The sequence below is a fragment of the Formica exsecta genome, unplaced genomic scaffold, assembly GCF_003651465.1.
Source record: "Formica exsecta isolate Colony F162 unplaced genomic scaffold, ASM365146v1 scaffold1327, whole genome shotgun sequence".
Taxonomy (NCBI): Eukaryota; Metazoa; Arthropoda; class Insecta; order Hymenoptera; family Formicidae; genus Formica; species Formica exsecta.
In genome coordinates this window covers 313,702-339,778 of record NW_021848660.1, presented here as the reverse complement: position 1 = coordinate 339,778, position 26,077 = coordinate 313,702, and the positions used below count along the sequence as shown (strand labels likewise).

At 34.0% G+C, this 26,077-nt stretch overlaps 1 protein-coding gene across 2 annotated transcripts in view; it reads right to left on the bottom strand.

Annotated features, from left to right (window-relative positions):
- The window catches only part of LOC115245844 (heterogeneous nuclear ribonucleoprotein L), a 149,643-nt gene that overhangs the window by 70,312 nt on the left and 53,254 nt on the right, over positions 1-26,077 (bottom strand). For both annotated transcript variants that reach the window (XM_029824336.1, XM_029824338.1), the window contains exons 4-5: positions 22,111-22,196; positions 20,392-20,488 (exon numbers count right to left, since the gene is read on the bottom strand). In XM_029824336.1, coding sequence (XP_029680196.1) covers positions 20,392-20,488; positions 22,111-22,196 — 183 coding nt within the window. The remainder of the gene's footprint in view (positions 1-20,391; positions 20,489-22,110; positions 22,197-26,077) is intronic.

The following is a 26,077-nucleotide window of genomic DNA, read 5'->3' as shown; positions in this document are numbered from 1 at the left end:
GGAAGAGCTTATTAGTATAGTGACTGAACCGGAAGTTATTTCTGGTAACTTCCTACACAAATAATATAGTTACGTAGCTAGAGGACGTTATGTGATATAAAAAAAAATAGTGAACAAATTATAAAAGTAGTAGAAAAAGATTTATATTTTAAACGCTAAATCTCTCTTCCTCTCTTCTCGCGCAACGAGATAAGGCAACGATCGTGCAGGTTATCACACAGGTAAGGATCAACCGACAAAATTCCCATAAACACGGGATCCGTTTTATTCCAGTCACACAGTACGCCATTCTGCTATGTGGCTATACGTAAAGTGCTGAAAAGAATGCCACGAAATTTTATCGCAATGATGGCACAGCTCCTAGGATCGATGCAATCTTCTTTGCGGATTTCTTATGTAACGGGATATCGCTTGTACAAAGAGCCGAACGAAGGGAAGGTCGCAAAGTTTAATGGGATGTTTCAAGTGAATGAAGATTAAAGATGCTGGATTGATGCGACGCGTGATTTCTTGCGGAATTTTTTAGAAAGAGAAAGAGAGTATCGAAAGCAATTCGTCAAACGATCCTGAACTTTTCCAATATATTTTTATCATTAACTCGGGACGGCGGTGATCATCTATAAAATTAACAATCGAGTTGACAAACTTCAAAATTAAACAGAAAAGCCATTAAATCGAAACTACAATGTATGCGTGTAATTGTATCACGTCGACAAAGCTATCGGAAATTTATAGAAATATTAAATCTTGATAGGAAAATATTGGTAGTGTTCTATTTCGAAGAGGAAAGATACACGCAAGCATCGCATATATATTTAATTCTGTATCTTTTTAAAAAATTTCGATATGTCTAAATATATTATTGCAGAGAATATTTCGAAACATAGAGGATATATATGTATATTGAAGGAATTGTATATTTAATATAAATAATTAATGAAAAAGGTGAAAATGGCTATAGAAATTCGGAAATCTTATATGTTACGAATAATGATATCGATATACCAAGGAATAGAAAAAGATATAAATTGGCACGATGGAATAACAGTGTTTGAAACTCGAAGCACACGATACGATCGTAAAATCTGTCAGTGTAACATTGTAACATTGCGAAAACCAGTTCAGAGTTCAGAAACTTTTATACCCACTCTCGTCAAATTCGAAGAAACTCGATATCGCCCAGCAGGATCGCTCGGCTTGCACCGAAAGGCCTTTCGCGGAAGTAAAAGAAAATTAAATTTCCCCTATATTGAGGGCAAATGTTGAAGCAATTTAATTCGTGAAAAGAGAACTATGAATGCAGTCTATATATTCAATCGCTAAAAGATCGAAACGCATTCGATGATGATTCCAGTGCAAAATATTTTCATCGCGATTTTAGTTGAAAGCAAAACGACTTTACGACAATGTCGACATTCGTGGAAAATAAAATAATAGAAATGGAATATCCTCATATCAATGCGAAGACACTCTCTACTTACAATTCTCACAGCTCTTATCTTCGAATTTTCAATTCTAGTCTCAATCCGGACAATTCTCGATCCTAAATCCTCAATCTTCAACTCTGAATTCGAAACTCTTAACTTTCAAACTAAACTTATAAGCGCGAATTCTCTTTACGAATTTCTAATCGCGTAATGGTGATAAGTTTTAATTACATCACAGTTTTTTATTACAAATTTGCAATTTCTGCTATTACATCGCAAACAAATATTGCAAATAATAATAAATACATATATGAAGAAATGGTAATGTCATATTGAAGGGTAACTGTAACTGACGACTAACAGAGATGTAAAATGGAAGGAGTTATACGGCCGAGAGCCGGTTGTTGCATAATGCCGACGGAACAACCGGCGCAGGCCCATTCGTTATTTCAATTGCTTGACGTCAATCCTGTCAAGAGCACGTGCAGCTTCCGCAAACGGCGGATATACGGCGGTTTTGGGCCGTTCCGTGTTTGCATGTTTCTGCCGGATTGGCCCGCAAAATCGTTGGAAAATTCCGGAAACATGCACGAGTGTCGATCGTCGGATAATCTCGAGCCTCGGCTTCCGTTAAGCTCATTATCTCAGATACTGTCGGACATTAATGAAGTTCCGGACACGCGAGAAAGCAAAACGTGAAATTGGCACCGCCAGAGACACACGGACGGAATATGTTCCATTTTGCGGTGATATACTGGATTATCTCCTCGCCGCGAATTACAGTGGCAGAATTATCGCGCATTTATTATGAATTACAACGCTGCTTAATGGATCTTATCAATATTGGTGACAGTCGAAATCATTTACGCATAAATGTGTTTATCTGTAAATTAAATTTTTCGTGCCAAAATGGAATTCTCTGTGTGTGTGCATAGATTAAATAACTATACTATACAAAAAAAGAGATCAATAATTTTCTCTCTCCCTCTTCCCTCCACCCCTCTGTACACGCGCGCAAATACTATTATTATTACTGCTACTGCTACTAAAACTATCATATTAACTACTATATAACTTTATATTAATTACAATAAAACTATAATTGCTTTTTGATGTTTATAAGAGATAAATAATTTATCTCTTATAATCAATCAATAATTGTATTTCTAATTATTATATATGTTGCGATTATTTTGATTTAATATGATAAGATATATGAGATAAAAGAAAAATATAGATATTTTTTATTTTGTTACCGCAAAATTAAAATTAATTACTTCGTATAAAAACTATAAAATTCACACGAAAGTTAGAATATATATATACACACACATAATATATAGTTTTCTTAAATATATGTGATAAATATACGTATATACTATAATTTATATTGATATGTACGTCATCTCTCTTCTCTCACTGATATCAAAGTATTTCTTTTACAAAAAATGCACACTTCAGATTAATCATTCTACTCATCGTTTAATTCATTATGGAGATTATTAGAGCTTATTAGAAATCGTATTTCTTTGAGCGTGTCATTTACTAATGGAATCGTAATTAACCACATCAGGATGTCATAGACGTTGGCGGAAACCCTTGGAGAATATTCTAGATGAACGACGTTACGTTAAATACGTCTCTCGGCGGTATTATCGACCGATATTTCTCAATGCAAGGCGGCGATTATTTTCGACCGCATGAGAGAAAAGGCGTAGCCATTCCGTTAATGGATCACGTGTATCCGTACAAGAATAAACAAGTAAAAAACGCCACGTGCAGAGCAATTAGGTCGGACAATTTCGCATTGTTATTGTAGCTCCGCATGCGTTTGGGTGGCCTTTAGAAAATGCTGGAGAATTGTGTGCCACCGTAAAAAAAAAAAAGAAAGAAAGAAAAAAAAAGAAAAGAAGATTCTATTTAAAAGTTTCATATTTTATATTTTCCCATTATTTTACCGGGGTTACTGAACAAATATATCGCTAAAAGCTTTTGATATTGAAATCGCTGCGCGAACAAGTCAGTCGACGAGTGCACAATCGTGTCGCTCAATTTGCCCCCGGTGCATCCGCCATCGCTTTGCGACGTATCACAAGCGCGTTGTCAACATAGTTCTTTCCAAATCAGTTCACGCGATACATCTCGTAGTGATGTATCCACGAGACGCAATCGTAGGATTTCCTCGATAATGTGCAAATTTCTTTAAAGTTTATAAAGTCACGATAAAGTCACCTAGAAAATAAATGATTATGCTATAGCTTTAGATAACCATAGTCGTTTATTTTAGATAGCTTCTGCTAGCATAGTCGTTTACGGATAATGGATTGACCCACGCCCCGTTTTAATCCGTGATGAAGTTGCTCGGTGATCGATCAATTACCTTGAAGCCGAGAAGGTTTGACTATCGAGAGATAAAGACCGCATCTACTTCACGTCTCGTGGTGCAATAATGCACCGTTCATCTTGAGAATTTTCCCGAAAAGTGTCAAAGAACTTCAAGTTTTTAAATCTTTTAAATAAAAAAATAACAAACAATTATGTTCGAAATAATATAAGTTTATTTTGCGGTTCAAGAAATAAATAGCATAGTAAAAATATCATTGTGTCTCTGAAAGATTATTCGCATAACAAGAGAACGACAATTTAATCTTCAACGAACTGCTTTTCTTTGACATTATCATTATATCATAATGCAATCTTTTCTTTAATATTATAAAAATAATTTGAATAGAGAGAATCAGGGCGAAATACGTCCGCGATTTCTTTCTGTTCGGCTTTTCTACGCTAACGAGACTTGACGATTTTAAATTCACGGGGAGAGATGTCTCTATTCCGAGCACGCCAATTTCGAGGATACGTTTCCAAAAGACGAAACGTCGTCTTTCAGTCTCGACACACGCGAGCAGGTCCCTTCGACTGTCTGAGCACGCACGCGACGATATAATCGGGACACGCTTGGTACGTGCACAGTCGACGAAGGACTTGCAGCTAGCGAACCGCAGTGATTCCGGACGGAAGAACTCGCGGCGCTTCGGAGGAGAACAAAAGCACAAAGCCACGTGTCGGGAATGAGAGAAGCGGAAGCGCGCTGCTTCCACTTCGGAAGCCCAGAAAGCAGCACCGCGATACGATGTCCGCGCAAGGACTCTTTAATTCCACGACAACCTTTAACCGGTATGTCGCGCATTGTATCAGAGACAGTCGTTGCACAGAGTCATTGCATCGCGATGCACAATTTAATGAGGTTTCTCATTTTACCTTTGTTTCCAACCTCCAATGACACAATCGTAATCGACAGTTTAATTCGCTGAAGGCGATTAGTGGCGTTTGATATTTTATATGAGTAGTTTCTATGGATATTAATTAGGGCTTTTCACCGGTATTAATAATGAAAAGTCTATTTGCAATTTGATCAAAATTCTAATATTGCTAAAATAATATAATATATTGTTGTACGAATAATTATAACAATTGAATTATAATCATTATTTGTATATAGAGAACAAACCACATATACTACAATGTAATATACAATATTAAATGCAATAATATAAAATATGTATGATATGTAAAAATAATCTTTATTTATATAATTTAATTTTAGATACTTTTGCAAAAAAATTATCTCTATGCTAATCAAAGATCTCTCGCTGATAAAAAAAACTTTGGAATAATTACACAGAGGATTGTGAAAACTTTTCCAGTTTGCTAATCTATTTTGTGTTTGAAAAACGCGAGAAAAACATTGGATTTCAATTATTGTGATTTCTTCGGCAAGGCAACAGGTATTTAAATTAACCTACTGCCTCTCGACAAGATGAACGACGACGACGCTTGCAAGAGTAAGAAGAAAGATAATGTAAAGAACGACTTGAGATGAAACGGCAGACGACGGACGCGCCTCTTTCGATTGGCAATCGATACGTACGTGACCAGCTTCCAAAGAAGAACGACATGAAACAACGCTCTCTCAAATGCTCATGGCTACCATATTGTATTCTAGACGAATCGTGTTAATCCGGTTAAAGCGTGGCGACGTGCTACGAACTAAACTCACGAATTCGTCCATTCTTCGTAATTATATTTGCAGTTCTGATAATTAAACTACATAAGTTCCTGTGTTTGAGGGAACAAAAATAGTTTACTGAGAGAGAACCATGTACTTGATTTTATTTGAACATAAATTTTATATAACGATATAGAACACTTTAATTACAAAGATAGAGAATCTTTGATAAATTATAAAAAATCAAAACGTACTCAATTTCTTAGATATTTTATTAATTGCGATTTCGTATTTATAATAGTTTGCTATAAAACTTTATAGATTATATCTTTTGTGAACACTGTTTAATACAAATTAATATTCTTTCAGTTACTTTAATCCGTTTTATTAAATAATAATTTGCATATTAAATTTATAATTTTCTTCTTAAGAAGATATTTTGCGAAGTATCTCATATCACGACGAGTAAATCCTGAATTTAATAAGAGCGCGCTGGCTGAAAACTTTAAAATTGTTTAACAAATAACGCGTTCAGCATCTTAGAAAGATAAACTTTAATTACTGTAGGCTAGTAGTTTTCCGCATCTGTAGATATATCCGCAATATCGAGATGCAAAAGAGTTCCAAGTTTGATGATTCATAGGCAAGTTTCCAAAAAAACCTGGCAATCGAAAAACTGGAGCAACACACCGCAAATATATTGTCGAAAACGTCGCTGTTCAGAAATATTACATTGAAAAAATGCAAAGTTATATAAAATTGCAACAGTCAAAATTGGAAAAATACGACGGTATGATAAAAATACATTTTATTCGTAAATTTATATATCCTTATCTTTCCTGTATTTATTTATACATATATATTTTTCAAAGATTATTTATTTTTCTTATATCGTAATTATGATTTTTTTTTTAAACTTGCAATACCATCAAATATTTCGAAAAAAAATATTGCCAGATAATGACGGTTTAAGGTAATAACTTTCGTTTGCAGACAAAATAATTTTGAAAAATTTACACAAAATAAAATATATATGTGTATGTATGTGTTCTACAATTTTATTAAAATATTTAAATTATATTTAAAAATATATTAAATGTTTGCAACGGACTTGCCGCATAATAATATAAAACAATATATTTAATTGCAATAACTATTCTTTTAAATTAAATTTAAGAATTTTATCTTGAGTCATTTCCAATGGTAGCTTCCTCTCAAGTATTTTCTCGGTGAAACCTCCTCCATCTATCGATTTAACTACGACCCGAAATTACACGCGGTTGACCTACGTCGTGATTGATAATGCTAATTTCACCTTACGCAAAATATATTATTTTCACAGAATATCTCGTCCTCTCTTTGTTCGCAAACAGTTCATTTTTTCAATAGCAAGCATCATAAATTAAAATTGGTATTCGCGAAGTGTAGAAAATTAAACCACTCCACGATTCGCAATATACTCCAAAAAGATCGATACTGCGATCGACGAGAGAAATATTGAAAAGGATAATAAAACATTCTTTACCTCCCTTTGCGCTCGCAGAACAAAATTATTTTCTTGCGTGTGCTTCCGCTGGGAATGAATCAAATAAGTTTCTACTATATATAAGATCAGCTCTTCACGTTAATATATATTCTGTTGATATTTATTGGATTATATATATATATAATATATAATCCGGTAAATATTACCAGAACATATGTATCAACGTGAAAAGTGTGTGTGTATGTGTGTGTGTGTGTAGAGAGAGAGAGAGAGAGAGAGAGAGTTATTTATTCAAGAAAAATATTTAATTTCTTATAATATAAAGAATTTGTTTCATTTTAATATAGGTTTTGAATCTTACGGAAACAAAACCGGAGTTACATGTATATATTTCAAATTGCAAAACATCTAAAAAATTAAAAATGTTACGTGACTTTTCCCTTTAATTACTACACACACCCTACAATTAATAACTATCAGTCAACGCATTTAATTAATTTGTATGATAAACGACATGTCCAATTATCACGGAAACAGATATTTCGCGATATACGCGATATATGTTTGAAGTAGGAGTTAAAACAAGAGAAAATGAAAACTATAAATTACAATTACATTGCAATATTTGCGAGCAATAAATATTTTTTTAATATAAAACTTAAATATATCTTGCCTTATATGCTTTGAATGTTTCATTAATTTAAATGTAATTTGCTCATCACTTTCTCAGATCGAGAGTGTAATAATACACGAATCGCAAAATCGAATGATTTATGTAACGAAGAATCTTGTGACACACCAATTATATTTAAATTTAAGAAACAAAATATTTTGTATACATTGTAGTGCGTAAAATACTTCATGATAGTAAATAAAACATTTTTCTGTAAGGTGTTCGCGCGCGCCGTTCATATTTACAATATACCTGTACATTGTTTATTTGCCATAACTTTGTCATTCGCACAACGAGACTCGAGCGAGTAGGCAGCGGTGCGAACTGTTTCGTCGTATTATTTTTCGAAATACAATCGTTAAAGCAGTAAAGAATTCTAAACGCGTAATTATTTCTCAGGGTTATTACAATTAATATCGATTAGTTACAATCTGCGCAATTAATTAATTCCCACCACGATCGTGTGTTATCGAAACATTGACTCGACATATATATATCGTGCGATAACAGTAAAATTGCCTATATTATTTTATTAATCATATATAAAATAAAAATAGATCGATTTCGAATCAAATGGGATTACGATACCTTTAATTAATTAGTATATTTGATACACTTGTACGTATTTAATACCACACGTTTTGATACTTTTCAAAAAACATTTTAATACTTGTTAACAATATAAATATTCGGCAATTCAACATCAATAATTTATTAAAATGCAACAAAGCGACAACGTATTTTCAGATATGATATTCTTGCTCGATGGTCGTTTTTCTGGAGAATATTTATATTCCATTCTTTTTCATCGTTAAAATCCCTCCCAGTGGGTACACCTTGACGTTGGTGGGAGGGCTTAGTACCTGGAAGGTTTATCCTGAAAGGGAAGCTAAGTACCCAAACGGTTCTTAACGTTTCCGATCGCTTTTCTCGTCTTAATTAATTCGGAAGTACAAAGTTTCACGCGTTCAAGTTCGCGAGTACTATCCAAAATGTCACGCGTTCAAGTGGGGATGTCGTCTAAAGTGTCGCGCGTGTGAACCAACAGACCCTGACAACTTGAGAGGAGGAGGAGGAGGTCAAAGAGAGACATCGGACACCAGCGGAGCAACCCTTAGGTATTTATTATTTATATATTAGTTGTATATGAATCATGTACGCGCATTAATTGGGTTCATTTATTTGAATAATTTAAACAAAAAATATTTAAAAAAAAAAGAATTTTATATATAAATCCTACAAGTTTCTTTAAAAAAAAGTATTTTTAGGGTTTATAAAATTATTCCATATTTATATATCTGCTTATTATTATACGCATTGGATATAAAATGTGGCGCGTACAATAATAATTTTTTTGAAATATTAATTATTTTGGGCACCGCTATATAATTTTTGATTTTTATATTTATAGATCAACGTAGCTTCAATATCATCAACTCCACTGTTGCGCATCAGTTGACAAGTGACAAACTTTCATTTTACTTTAAGATAACGGACTTGTAGAGATTTTAAGTGTAAGTAGATCCATTGCCTTAAAATGGATGAGCTAGAACAAATTAAGTCGAATAATTTTGAATAAATTCTTTCAATATGCATCTATATATTGTAAGAATAAATTAAAATATAAATTAAAGAAGAAATAGTATAGAAAGCATTTTTTTAATTAATGAATTTTATTTACTTAATTTATTTAATAACAAACGCGATAATGATTTTATTAATTATACGTAGTGGTGGTAATTTATTCTTATAACGCGCGCCGATTTTATCCTAATTTTTTATAGCTCATTCATCTATATTCTAAAACTTATTTAGTAGAAATTGTTTTTTAAAATTTGCTTTCACTGATGTAAAACCAAGTTATCAATCAGTGAAATTACATGTAACATAATGATAAATAACATATAAATGTTTTATTTTATTTTATTATAAATTACAAGAAAATTTTATGAAAATTTAAGTCAATCAATTTTAATTGATAATTTAGATTTATATTAGTCAAAGCAAAATTATATTAAAACGACATTTAACGAAATATCGCAATCAAGCGTAAAAAATTTACGCTTATTAGCCGGCGACAATAATTAGCCAGGAACAGGAATATTTCTCTTTCCTCGATCTTTAATAGAGATCAAAGTAGCTAAATGTAATTAAAATAAATGGCCAGAAGGAACGAATGGTAGGTCCAATACTGGCTCGAAAAATGATATAAACTATGAAAAGTAAATGGCCAATACTGACCAGAATGCGAAATGTATGTAAAATATCGTCAAGAGAATATATTAAGACTTAACAAATTAAATTCTTAATTCTATGGCTATTAAAATTTTTTTATGTTGTTTCGTAAAAACGAGATAATTTTCTACGATAAATTTAAATTCATACTCGTAGGATTACAATGGCTTTATTAACCAGTTGTAAAATTTGTCCGGAGGCCGGATAAAAGCTATGCTTAACATGATGTTTCGCGTTAGTTCCTTTGAATTAGTTACACAGATCGCGCGAAAGCCAATGGGCTATGTGGGACGACCATGAAAGGAAACTCGCGGGAAAACGAGCTCGTAAAATCTTGCATGGCAGCTTTGAAGCGTGCGCTCCTATAAATTACATCGCGTTGAGGACGTTCGAGAGAAACTCGCGGCGATTTAAATTGCCGTTACAACGAACGGCGTTTATACGTTCGTGATTAAAAGGCGAAACGATCGGATAAAATATTTGCAGAACTGGAGCGGCCTCGAATTTTCGCGTACGTAACATCGGATAGATATCGGTCGGCATGTATGAAAATATACGAAACGCGACACGAACTATCTATCTTTCTCGGTAGATATTACCAGGCTGTCTATCCGTACAACGGAGATGCATTTTTCCACGGCTTTGTGAACGTTTTACAATGCACCATGGCAAAGTAAAACGCTACAATAATTCTCCGTCCAACTGCGCTCGGTATGCCTTCTTATCTGCTTTGTAAGATAAATGTATCGGATTTGTCGTAGCATTATCTATATATGGACTATCGCAAGAATTATGATAGATAATAACGGAGTATGGCATGAATTCTCGATTAAAATAAACCGACAAGAATCATTTCTCTTATTCACTCGAATTTCAGAAGTATAGAATATATGTGATATAAAACTCTCTTAATTTTTATTGTGCGTTCAATAACATATTGGAAAATGGAAGAATCTTGAATATTATTGGGTATACATTGTTAAATCGTATACTCTAATCTTATTAATGTCCGATATATATGTATGCGTCTCCATATTTGAAAAAAAAAAAAATGAAAAATTGTTCAAAAATTCATTAATTATGATCATTCATTAACTCAAATATTTGAAAAATTGATACTTGAAATCCCTTGAAATATTAATATATGTAATATAAGTTTTTCATTTCTATATTTTTCTTTAATACTTCTGAAAGAGAGTGCCGTTTGATCAAAAAGCCACGACATATCCTTTTTAGTAAAAAGAAAATTTATCAATCGACATTTTCGAGAAAAGAAAATTGCTGTTCACAAACTGGAAGCGGAAATTGCGTAAACTAAAATTACAAACATTTACTTAAAAAGTTCGAACTTGCCACAATATTTTCCTCATACTTCAATTTTTCAAAAAGTTATTTCTTCGAGATGATAATATATTGCAATAATAATTTTTCTTGTTTAAGAAATGCTTTTATATATTGTTTTCAACTTTACATATATTGATCTCATCACATTTGCGCATTATCAAATATAAGTATTCATGCAAAATGCATATCCGTTTTAAATCCGCTTCTATCATTTCTGCCACGATAAATAAATGAGATAAATAGGTCTGTATCACGTTAATAACATGCTGTAAAAACGTTGAAAATTTAACAATTGTTTGCGAGAGGATAATAAACGTATTAAAAGTATATTTTCACCGAACACATTTCGAGACGTAATCATCGTTGCGAGGCGGAAAATTTCATTATCGCCATTTCTGTTTTACGCGTGTCGCGTATGCCTTTGGCCTTAGCCATTCACTTTTTATTATGCATAACGTTCGTCACATTCGAACAAACGTGTGCAGGCAACGCCCGCAATCGTTAATTTCCCCGCTGATATCGCTTCAAAAACCACCGAAGCTACGGAAACCGTAACCATGCGACTCGCGTGTACAATCAATACAGGAATAGAAACAAGATAATGTGAAATAATGATGCTTACTGTTCCACGATCGTATCGTATTCTTCAGATCAGAAAAAAAAACAAAAATAAACATACTAAATTTTTTTAAACAGCATCAATTTTATAACAGAACTCAATTAAGATTTAGTTCTCCAATAATAAATTTGAAAAAATTACCAATTAATATTTTTTTTTATGTGTTTTATTGTAGATTGCATTCACGCTTTATTTATGATTTTACACTGGAATGATCTAGATATTTTAATTATGCTTTCAAGTTATATAAAGCTTTTAAATGTTTCATCGGCTAAATAAATATTTCTTTTTCATATTTCGAGCGCAGCAATTTGCAGCTGCTCTAAATACAGCGAGAAAAGCATTAAACATAGATCGAACCGTCTCGCAACAGAAATGTCGAAATTCTACGTACAGAGATTAAAAAAAAAAAAAATAAAGTTTGAAGATCAAATGGAAACAATAAAATAGAAGGAAATATTTATTTAGCAAGGCGCGGTGTTTGGTCGGAATGTAAGTAAGTAAACAAGCCATAAAAATGAATTAGCCGAAACTAATGCCCGAATACGATCGTAATAAATGCTACGAGCGCGGTGGCGCATTTTAATCAATGGAGATAATTCATCCTACATGAATTGTACGCGAAACACGTTGGCAACATCAACAGTTTTAATTGGGCCGGAGGATCATCGAGCGATTCCTCGCGAGCTTTCGATATCAATCGAGAAGTTTCTTAATAGTCGAGATCTGACTCGAGATGCCGCGCGAGGGGCCAAGTTATTTACGCCCCCGTCGTTATTAAAGTTTCATAAAACGTCCGTCGATGTTATCGGTTCTTCTGTCGTGATATAGCCGACGTTCTCACCGTCGGTGTGATCTCAAAGCTTACTCGATATATCAAGGCAAGCTTCGCGCGGGGATCCAAATCCATTGAATGCAAAATCTGTGTACTGAGAACTTTTATATATAAAGTTAGTTATATATAAAAGTTCCTCAAAGGCGCCGGGAATACGTATATTTCACACCTCGCGTCTCGATTTGTATTAAATAGTTTGTATTAAAAAGTGTACTTGCTCTCTCTTAAAGAGAAATGTACAATCTATAAATTCAAAATTTGAGCAATTTTTCTCTCCGTTAAGATAATGTATATTAATATTTTTATATTTTAATAACTAAAAATCGCAAAGAATACATATGTATTCATTGTTTTTAGCTTTTAGTGCAGGTATGTAAAAACAGGTGAATGTTAGGTTGCACTTTGTACGAGGAAATGTAGTGTTGACGGAAGCTATTAGTGCTTTTAAGCTTATATCTTTATATTATTTATACGCTAGAAAAGCTTCAGTCCAGCGGAATACTCAATTAATCATATTTCATTTTTATGATGATTATGAATGCAATTTTAATATTCATAATTACATTGCCGATCTTAAACATTTACGAACACTGAAACAAGCTCAAAAAAGTTTTCATCTTTTGATTATTACTCATATATAATTTCGTATAATTGTATATTATTTTTAAAATACGCACGATCTCTCACATCATTTTTCAATTTTGCAAGTCGAAGCAGTTTTGAAATGATAATTTGCTTAATTCACGGAAATCTAACTTAGAGGTGTTTCTCCACATATACTGTTTTGAATAATTTTGTAGAATTTCTCTGTACACGTAGTTCACAGCTCTTTCCATTAGCCAATCACAAAGCACAGAGTTTAGCAAGTACAAATAATGTGCACAGGTTATTCGACAAAAGCATGTACACCGGCTACAAAATTTCTATTACTTTAATCATAACAGCGGAACTTGTATAGAAAGCAATTTTCACAAAATTGAAAGATAATGACTTCTTGTCAAGAAACTTTACATATTTTTTAACAAAAATCTAAACATTTATAGTTTAAAATTATTTATAGAGAACAAATATGTGTTCGTAAGATAGTACTAACAACAAATTAAATTACTCGAAAACTTTAATAAAAAATCAAGACGAATTTTTGCGTCTCAATTTTTGTACAAGTGATGATCAATAGCGATTGCCAAAATAGAAAAATAATTTCTACATTCGTTGTGTGTCGACAAGAAGGATGATCGACGACGTGCGCATTTTACGAGCGACAAATCGAAATGGTCTTTTTCCCTGGCGAAAGAAACTTTCAAACTTTGCCTTGTATCCGCGGAAAGCACCGAGCAGAGTCGGACCATTCATTCGTACGATTTGCAATTCAAAGCGAAAAGTAAGATTTCCCGGTGCACACCGATATGCGCGGACTGGCATATGCCAGCCGCGTTTCGAAATTTAACATCAATAACTTATAACTGAATTAATCATTGCATATTAATGAGAAACGAACTTGGCGTTATAACGTCGCAGTTATAATATCGACCATAGAAAATCGTCGATTCGAAAGAGGTCGACATTTTAGAAAACCATGCCTTTATTTCTATACTCATTGTCAGTTTTAATTTGCAATTCACAATTTCAGTAACAAAGGAACAATTAGCATTCTGTCTCGCGGTAGCGAGCTCACTAAAAATTTCAAAATAGAAATATATGAAGTTTTACATTTATTATAAAATCATTCAGTCGTCTGTCGAAATAATAAGAGATATTTATATCAATCAACAAATTGATTATAATTAATGACATTAATAAGCGCGAAATTATAAATTTCAATGCGAGAATTTTAGAGCGTGCAGAAATGCGTCAGGTCGCATTGCGTAATGACATTTTCTACATAATTACATAAATTTACATCAATATTAACATACAAAATAATGATGACTAACAAGTTTATCATTTTCATAAACTATTGAAATGTAACGTTATAATTGATTACATAGTTTGTAACAAGAATTTAATTTCATAAATCAAAGAATTGATGATTAAATCTACAGTAGAACGAATGAAACCTTTATCGTGTGTGTGCTAATTACTTGTAACTTTTTCCTTTTCCCACAATATAAGTCATAAACTGTCAAAGTGGAAAAATAAATCTGTTACACACAATATACGATTTCATGGAGGGAACTTCATATTTTGTTAGAGAAAAAAATTTCTGCAAAAAGGCTGTCTCGTATATGAGAATTTGTGCTGTTATTGGTTAAAGCGTTAAATGAGAAAACATTAAGGAGTGTGATGGCTACATATAAAATATAATAACAGTCGTAGCATCGTATGATATTATATTATTGCCGTGCAACGTGTACAGGTTTGTTCCATTAGAACACTTTTCATTCGACACAATTCTATATCGTAATTTCGGATATTATTCGCATGTGAAATGACATAGCAGAAATAACAATAATATTCGCGTTCGAAATATGCATCCGCGTATAGGAAATTGAGGTAAATGTAGTGACCACTGCCCGTATTACCAACGTTATATAAAAGGAGAGCGAGAACAGCAAAGAGACATAAACGTGATAAACGCTCCGCACCGTATCACTGCAATATAACATATAACCAATTCAATAATAGATAATTATAAATTAATGGAAATGAATGATACTGTGCGCGAACCGTGATACTAGAGTATATCAGATTATAATTCTTTAAAAGCAGCCATTAATATGAGAAAAAGTGACTATATATATATAAATAAATAAATATATTAAATTTATATTACATATAAAGTGTGTAGCGGAAAAAAGACGGATCGATAACGAAATTATTTTATCTTAAAAATTTAGGTACAAAACGATACATCTCTTTTACACAAGTAAACACTTGATATAAATGCTACAGTGTTTTTTCCGCATAATAAACGAGTGGCACTGCATTCTCTCGGGTGGAAAGCGAAATGTGGAATAATTCGTGGTATGGATAGAATGCGGCGTATGCACTCGCGTTAGAAAATGTAATTTCAAGATCGCAACGCGCGGCTACTGGAAATTATGCCTCTTTAAATCCTACTATTTGACGGCTTAATTTATACCGGTAATCGTTTTTTTTTTTTTTTTCATGCGTTCCATTAGACCTTAGTAATGTCGTTTTCTACAACAGCTTGATACGCCCCGTTATTTTCTACCTGCGGAAAGAAGTGTCCGACGCAATAATACCGTGAGTAATTACTAAATTTGCATTCTTTCATTTGCCCGAGCGGGAATCGCATCGTCATGCAAAACGAATAAGTGAAAAATAGAACGTCGTTTGATATAATCAAGAGAGACATTTTTCTCTTTCGCATTTAGGATTAACAGTATGCGCAGCAAATATACTTTGAAATTTGAATATTTCTTATATATTTTCTTGTATATCTCTTAACAAAAAAATATATAAAATGTCGTTAATTTCGAGGTATTTATACAGTTAATGTTAAAAATGGAGAGCTATGGAGAAGAATGACGTCCGAATAAATTATCGTTATAAATTGATTTCAAGTTTGGTCAAGAAATTTTAGATTGGAAAATTGGCAATCGTTCTAAAACATCGTACATAAATTCAGCATTTTTTTCTTTTTTTTTTTGCGCTTGCCATCTCCTTTATTACTTCATTTAAGATTTTAAACGATCTCGTAAAAAAGCATACGGACGTAGACGCGTATGTTGCTAATATCGTTAGTATCGAATAAATACTTTCCATTCCTGACGGCATTTTTCATCCGATAAAAATTCGCGCGGTATCTCAAAGACGCTAAATCAGCATGCAGAGCAAGCTTTGTTAATATTCTTTATGATATTCGCTCGTCGTGGTAATCGCCGAATATGTGCGTGTTTTTGTCATTTCAAAACTTATAATATCACAATGAAATTAATTCGGTTAGAAGATCCGGGAAATAAAGACCACCGACGATGCGATGCTTGTGACATTTAAATTTTTATCTGACTTCACGCTCTAATTAAAGGGACCATTGAAAAGCACACTTATTATGTCGCTGCGATTCACAATTTCTAAATAGCGATCCGGTTTTATCAACTTTTTCAACAGTCTCGCGTTTCTTCGCCGATTCGCGGAGAACGAAAATTTAATAATGATTCTCCGAATATAGTAAGGGCGTGAAGATGTGAGCGTTAAGAAATAAAAGAGATAAACGTTTTGCACACGTTGCGAGTTGCAGTGTTAGCAATATCAGCTCGAAACGAAGAAATTTCAAAAAGAGGAAGGAAAGAACGCTCCGGCGACGGAACAATGGGACAAAAGGGAACGTGTGCTAACTTCGTGAGTGCTTCGAGATCGGTAATAACATCCTTAAGCAAAGACAACGAATTAAGAAGAGAAAAAAAAATATGCCAGAGTAAAAAATATAATTTTCGCTATTCATTAAATATTTGAAAAGTTACAGAAAATTAAAAAAAAATATATAATATCGATCCATAATGTTCATAATTGCACGAACAGCAATACTATAAGATATTCTGAAGAATAGACGCGCTAATCTTCATACATTTTCAAAGAAAATAATGGTACTAACAAAAGAACAGAAACCTTTTTGCCTATAAATCCATTTCTGGATCGAGCAACCCTTGCGAGACCACGTGTAAGACGCAATATTATCATTCCATCCGCGTTTGTTCTTACAAAAATTCTCGTCTCGCAACAAAACACGAATGCATTGAGAGGATATAGATGGGGGAAATGCGAGGAATCCATCTAGGGGCTTTACAGAATGATGCGCGGTGGCTTGTTCAAATATTCCACCGATGTATCTGATACGCGTCTGTGATACGACCTCCTCCTCGCGTGCAGATGCAGGCGCGGGATAGATCCATCGCATGATTCATGCAGCTCATGTGTGGCGTGTAGCTTTCCAACAAGCGCGGCCGCTATTTGGCACATCTTTCTATTGACAATAGGGAGACAAAGGAATGGCTCCTGTCAAAAGCCCCATTTTAAAATCCAATTTCGATCTTTGGATCGTCGTGCGCCTTCGACTCTATTTTTGCTCTAACGCGAACACTTCACTTTGGTATGCGCATACTTCCACTCTAAATTTTTGCTGACATTCCTTCGACGCCAGTCGTATGAAATTTTTGCGTTTGGTGTTATTCAGATTGCTCATACTGTCTCTAACTTAATTTAGCTTTATTAAATCTAAATTACGTAAAATTTTCCTTTATTCCAAGTATGAATAATTCATCGCGTCATATTTAATATTGCTTTAGTTTGAGCAAAAAATTTCATATTATGATTACTTATTATAACAATTTTTAATTATAGTTACTTATATCAACAGTTATCTTTAACCTTTCCAAACCAAACAAAGACTAGCGTTAATTATCAAGAGATTGTGAAAAATCGATTAAGTGCACTTTACGGCTTCAAGTAGGTGCTCCAAAGGTTGCAGAAGAAGCAGCTGTGCGCGATATCCGCGAACGAAAAGTACGGTCGCTATCGCCAATAAATATCTAACATTTTCCAATATGACCTGCATGGTCGGTAGCGAGGAAGCAATCGGAAAGGATAACAGCGAAACGAAGTAATTTCAAGTTGTTTGTTTGAACGAAGAAATTATGTTATCGTTGCCATTATATTACTTTTTCTACTCCATGATCGGATTTCGTATTATGCAACGAGAAAATAATGAACATTTGATAGTGACAACGATATCCTAAAGTTGAACGTGAAACGATAATAAACAAGGTGCTATGCAATCTCATTTTCATTCAACAAAGGAAATAAACTTCGATTTAATTAATTTTTTTTTTTTCTGATTAACAACCGCTGTACAGAATTTTGTGGAAATTCTTACATCATTTTTTTTCTATCGGAATCAAATATTTTATAAATACTAGCAATTTTTATTTAAAAATTACTTAATTATTGAAACACGCAGAAAGATAATGATATTCGCTGCAATTTGACATGATGTGCGCATGCTCATGTTTTCACTAATGAGCGATTGTATGACGCTGAGATTCGTTAATATTCGGTTGCTCGTTTATCGTGAATTTTCTTGAAATATAATGACGCGTCTTCGTGCTAAAGAGACGTGTTTTTGCGCGGCATACTTTTTTTTTTCATTTGCCACGAGCTTAATGCACCGGATATTCTGTTCAACGTTTCTATTGCGAGTTGACACTGCAATCGCTGTATAAAAGCGGAAACGAATGATAACTTTTTAAGATCCGAAATTAATAATTTCTAATAAATTCAGCAGATGTATATAAATAAAAAAGACGTTAAAAAGAATATTTCTATTCGTCTTTTATAGTGAATCGAATGAATATAATAGTGATCGAACTATACGCCTTTGGAAAAAACGCAATATTTTTGAATAATTGTCCAAAATTATTTGCCGCGACATGCTTTGGCAATGAACGTTTGTTCGTTGAATGGCGTATTGTGTGTGTGAATGTCGCTCAATTCTTCTCGCGTGAAAGTCGCAACAGAGGCGTGAAAGAGCACAGCTGTTTGCCGTGTCACGCTAATGCTCGCGGTAAGTAGAATCAGATAAAAACCGGTTAATCCATCTTGTGTCGCGCTCGTTTTGCTTACAAGCGTTAAATTACAAGATTTACGACAGCATCACGGGTGCATTAGTTACGATAAGTTACTTAAATCGGCGGTTGAAGATTTTGCTGATTCAGCTTTCATCTAGATGAGAGTGAGAGCTGCGTTATTACAGAAATAAACAGCTCTATTATATTATATTATAAAAAGTCACGCCTTACTTATCGTAAAAACGATATGTATCTCACACTCAATTATACTGACGTAAAATCACGAATAAAAATTATTTCTGTTCTCTAAAAGTTATTCCGTGCATTAAACTACAACTATCAACTGACAAATCAACGTACAAATTATACGAGATTTCCTTTAAATAAATTTTTTCATTGTGTAGAATAATCATTTTTTTCTAATATCTTTTTTTTCTGATTAATTCGCGATACATTTCTGAATATTATATCGCGATATTATTTCTAAACAGAAATTTGATCGAAAGGCATCGTCTGTCGTAGCTTTTCAATATAAAACGTTAAACGTGTCAATAAAATTAAATCTCTTTACGTTACGTACAATATTTTAGTAATTTCTGTGTAATTAAATTGTATTTTAAATATATTTGTGCCGAAAAAGAAATTAAGCTTTACGTTCATTAAATAATTCGTGATCAAAAGGACTGTAACTCTGAAATCATAATTTACCGTAATTTATAACTCTGATAGTTCTATATATGTAATCTGTATTTGCGAATGTGTGCACCATAAGTGCACTTAAAGCGGATTTATCAACATACCGGGGTATTTATACGGAATGTCGCTAATTAATTGCAAAATATTAATACAGAATTCTGTTTTCAGGGTATAAGCACTCGCAACATTTCTAATTGAAGTAGGTAACGAGTCGCGTAAAACGAATAAAATGAGCAACTTTTCCGAACTTTCACGTTAACGCAAGTCGCATTACGTAAAATGCCTTAACGTCGGAATTTTAAGAACGGTTCTCTTTATTCATTAGGTTTTTTTTAATCAACGAGTGCATTTCGCTTAACGCGCTTTAAATGAATTTTAAGAACAGTTCCTCTCTTTTATTCATTAGGTTCTTTTTCTTTTATTCTTTTTGTTTTAAAGTCGACGAGAGCAATTTGTCGTTACGTTTCCATATCTAAATTCGCATAAATTTTCCTCCCAAAAGAAGAGAACAATTGTAAAAGTAGTAATTGTCGATGTACTCACCTTTGCGAAGTCAATTTTTAGTGTGCAGCAGCCGGAGTATATGTCTGCTCCATGTAGCGTCTCTTTTGCTCTGGTTGCTGATTCCACTGAGTCAAACGTGATTATCAGAAAGATCAGTTAAGGATATATGACAATTTGTGTAAAATTGTGTAAGAAGATAAAAGTGCTTCACGAAGGTAGAATTTAGTGTACGTTATAATTATTATGTTTTAATTTACGTGATATGCGTATTTATGTGATACGTAACTCAATTTGAAATTATTACACCTTATTTAATAAATGCTCATATGTACCAGTTTAAGCATTTGTATATAAAAGTAAAAATTAAAGATGCGATAAATATAATTAGAAATTGCTTATCGTACAAATCAAATTGTGTGGATTGTAATTTTCATCAAGAGCTTTATGGGAAACATGTAAAAATATAGCATTCTGACAGCACAAAAACTTCACATAGTCTACTACAGTGTCACAATGTTATTTTCCTGCAAAGTGGCCGCGTCACGCAGTATAAACCGGCGATAAAATCCGGCGTGACGCAAAGTTCTAACGAATTTATGGTCACGCGGAACGCGGCTCGACTATTATTCGGATCATAATAATCCGGGATATATTCCGGCAGGTGGATTTACTGAAAATACGATGCGCGTCCCTCGGCAGTAAAGCTCGAAGCGCGTTGAACGAGTTCGCGAACAGAGTGTGGAAAGAGTTCGTAGCGAAAAAGTCGAATCTCCGTCGAGTCTCCGTCAACCTCGAATCCCCCTTATAAATCTTCATTACGTCGTAATAACAGCGCATGTCTTGACAAAGTTTCCTCGGTCCGGGAAAGCGTGTCAGAGACGGAGACTTGATCCCGCGGGGCTTCGAGGTTCGCCGAGCTCGATGTAAGGGGGTGACCCTTGACCCGCACGCTTACCGCGCAGTTGCCTCGAAGTTTATCCATGCCGTACTATGTGTAAATCAAATTCGCGAGAAACGCGATGGTTTGCTCGTGTAAACCGTTTCCCGCTCATGTTGCTCGCGTGCGCCGTCGAACTCAAAGATGTTCTTTAAATCAGTTTTCTTATGTAACTGTTTGTAGAAATTTCAATGCAAATATTTCTTTGATAAATATATAAACTTCAATCAAACGTTTTGAATAAAATTCCTAGTAAAATATACAACTACAAAAAAATTTATTCTTAATTTTGAAAATTAAAAAATTCCGGAAAAATTGAGAAGAATGTTAAGAGATAATAAATTACTGCATCTCTTAAATGATTCAGAAGAAAATTGCAATATATAACTTTTTCTTTAAAAATATTTAGAATATATAAACATATATATGTAAAAAAAAAAAAACAATTTTTATATTACTATTTTTTTTTTTTTTGATTTTATGAAATAAATAAAAATCCGATTATTATTCTTATCCAGAAATTTCGTTATACGTTTCATCAAAAAGTTTACAACTTTGTTAATTTATTCTATACGAATACGAAGTATCTGCAGTCGTAAAATAATGTTTCGCAAACAAGACATTAGCGGTACACTATCTTTCTTAGTGATTTACTGCGGCGCGGCAGCGCGAGCATCGCTGAATTTAAAGTGTTAATTTACACAATTGAAATTTACACACGTACCTTCTGAGAAACGTTAAAACACAAACCGCCGAAATCGCAGGCAAAATGGTCAACAGAACAAAAATGCTGTAAAAATAAAATGTATTGCAAAGGATATTCAACCATGGCCTGTACGCCGTTTTTCTTGAAGATTACGATGCGCTGTACCTGCCCGCTGGGCGCGCTGATCGTGTGCAACACTTCCTGCAACAGAAAAGAGGAATGCACTTGAACAGATGCACGCTAGATATTTTAAGACGATATTTCCGTGCTTTGTTAATTTAGGTGATGGTGTATCATCTCTCGGCAAGTCTTTGAAAAATACTTCGAGATTAAAATGAGCGCAAATTAATTTTCGTGTTTAAACATAACTCGAATTTCAAATAAAGTGATTAAGAAGAAGAATGTTTATCTAATGCATTATCGATTTATGAGGATAAATGTATTAAAAATATTTCATTAATATTTTCTTAAAAATAAAGAAAAATAACAAAATTTTTATTCAAATTTAAAATCATTTTCTGACATAATGTTCGTTTAGGATACATTTTATTTCAAGCTTAACGTAGTTCAGTCACTTAATTAAATTTTTCTATTTTCTTCTATATCATGTCGTCAATTACTATGCAGAAAAATTTGTATTCTATAAAATCCTACAATTACTTATTATTTAGAAACTATATGTTGATATTTCACAATTAGAACAATCCTCATTCTTTTTAATCCGTCATTGAAACCTGTCATTAAGAGGAGTGGCGATAATTCTGAAGCACTTCGTACTTCCGTTAACCTATTTCTAGTACATGATCGATGCATCGTCGTATATCATACGCTGCAAATCGAATGAAGTTTACACGTTGCGTTCTCCAGGGGTATCCCGACATGCGCGACGTATGCAAGGTGTTCGATATAACTTCGACCATTTGCTCGCGCGCGCGCGATACTTGCAACAGAGGCAAACAAGAAGTTTATGTAGTGTGGATAAATTGCGAATTAAAAGTTTAGGGAGTTCGGTGAGACAAGTCCCAAACTGCATTTCAACTCATCCGCGAATATCGCCACGACTAGTGTATCGGCAACATAGTCTTTCGACAAAAAAATCAGTTTTATTGTAGCTATTTTTTCATTTGATGAGCGCACATGCATACAATACACACATACACGTGCAAAATATTATCGTATTGCTGTAATTCTTTATTATCTAATATATAGATATAATGCGAGTTTATTGATTTTTAACAAGAAACCGAGTTAGATGATTACATGAATTTATGAATGTAATCGTATTAAATACATACTGTAGATGCATCTGAGTGACGAATACTATCACTTGAGAATTAGATTAACTAGACATTGTAACAGAGAATAGGAGACGCTAAAGAGAGAGTAAGGGAGAAAACAGAGTTGCAACATATCCGACTGGCACTGATTTACATTGCAATTAGCACTCTCTAATTCAATTCTTAATCCGTAATGTCTTGTGAAAGTAACAAGGAGATATTTGAAGATTAACAGCCTGTTGAACGTCAACAAGATGTTAATATAATAAATTGCAATAATTATTCACAGCAACGTTAAATAATAATGCTTAATCTCTTTGCGACTGAATTAATTCTTCCTTGGTAATTTTTCGAATTAAAATGCCTATAGTAAATGAGTAACTTACGAAGAGAAGCATTAACATGATGATTCATAGAGAATAGTTAAACCGTTCTTTCACCCACAAATCATGATGTCTAAAGCTGTGAGGACGCGAAAGAAGGTGTTAAACATCGCGCAAATGTGTGTATGGATCGCGATATCTTTTATTTCAAAATAGTCGATAATTGAGAACATTTAGCGCGGAGCAAATGCGTGTTTACCTGTCGAGATGCCAACCGAGGAAATCTCGAATTTGCACGGCACGAGCGACGACACGACGTGGCTCGTCGCCAAAGTAGCTTCCCTGTGAATTCCCCGCGCAGCAACATCTTTCGCGCGGCTAGACGAAAACATGCAACTAGTGAGTCGCATCTAGTGAGTCACGTCGTTTATCCGTGAAAAATACAGTCGCGCCGTGACACTTAAATGCAGTTTCAACGCGCGAGACAGACCGTATATTATCTCATGCTCGCGATTAGTCATGCGATCAGACAATTGAGACGCAACGTCTGAACAAAGCGAACGAGATTGTCGACTGAATACACAATCTCCTCTTATAAAAGCTTAGTCTTTCGATGCTTGTGTAGTTGACTTGTTTCATTATAACGCATTGGATTTAATTGCGCGATTGTTGCCTCGGTACAACGTGATTTACTAAACCGGCTTATCTGTCGCGTTTTCGCGACGGAAGAATGTCGGGCCATAAAGGAGGACCGTTTTAATATCGTCGAAATCAATGTCTGAAATGCTGGAAATAATTAAAGCCTTTAAATTATAGAAAAAAAAAAAAGAAATTTCGATGAGAGAAAATTTTGAGACTAAAAGAGAAAATATGAGTAAGACAAATTGTCTTGTATCAACAATAATAAAAATCTTGAAAAAAGAAATGATTGAGATAATATATATATACATAACATGGATATTATTTTATAAAAATGTTTCTTAAATCAGCAGAAAATAAATGATTGTGAAAAGAAGATAACACAACTTGCATTTGTGGAGAAAAAAAAAAAAAAAAATACACACGATAATTACTTGTATGAAGATCTAATTGTAAGAGTCCCAAGTTTCCCATATTCTCAAGTTGAATAATAGTGCAGTCTGTCGGTAGGATAGCTAAGGGGTTTAATCCTCGTTCTTGAGCAGGTCAGGCACTAATAATAGATCTGCTTCGTCGGAGGGCATCAATCAGCGTGTCGCGCGCGCGGGCAAGAAGCGTATCGTATTGTCTCTCATCGGTATTTCCGTGTACCTCCGAGAGTGTTAATACGACTAATTCATCGTCGTTTATAAAACACGATCGGCTCGGAAAAGCGAGATGGTGATTTATAGCAACGGCGGCGGTATTTCTGTAGCGAGGAAATATTTCCGCGTTAGAACCGTTCTTTCCGGTTGATAAATATTCTCCAAGCCTTCTCCGGCTCTCTCACTCTCTCTCTTCCTCGATTCCAGATGGTTCTGGCCATAATGCTCGCTTTGTACCGGTCCGGAACCACCTCAAAGTTGAGATCCGCCGACCGCGAACGACAGAAATGTTCAGAGACGCGTGATGTCGCATATTAATTAGACAGGATGCACGAAACAAACGTGCATTTTGCAAATAATGAGACAAGACGCGAATTGTCGCAAGATATAACGCAAAGATGACAATGACAAAAATGACAGTAAATTTATTAAAAACACACTCCACTGTAAAGAGAACTTTTAGAATATAAAATATCCGAGTCACAACTTTGCGCGTATCAAGATACAGCTGCACAGGCGAATTTTTAGGGAAAGTACCTTTGCGTTTCTTTAGACTCGCATGTAAACGACAGTTCTTGTTTTTTTTTTTCTCCTCAGGAATCGAAGAGATTCCGCCGCTCGCGAAAGAGACGAAGATAAGAACTTTCGCGTCGGATCAAAGGTTTGCACTGCAATAAGCGATCCTTCGCCGATGGGAGATAAGGAAGACCGAATTTACGAACGGTACTTCTAATCTCGCACCAATCCCATTCGTACAAGACTACAAGGCGTGTGAAAAAGTGATGAAGCGCCCGCAATTACGACATCAATTTGCCCGGCACCGGAGTGGAAGACAGCGCGCCGGGGATGCACCTGGAAACTGGAGTATTTCCCACGAGTGCAATGCGCCGACATATACTCCACATCGGGGTGTATTCTATATACGCGCGGGTCTAATAAGCGTGACGCCTGCAAAGTGACAAATACGACAAACGGATTAAAAGGGCGACGAAAGTACGATATGTACCTACATATAAAAAATATATAAAATTATATTCATATCTTTTTATCCTCAAATACGATAATTTACAGAAATTAAGATCAATCAGATGTAAATATGTATCACAATTTTCAGTCATGAAAAGTGTAACCGTTTTTTGATATTTGACATTTTATAGAAAATATTTATCCCGTATTGTGCGTGCAAAAGATTTAATTGT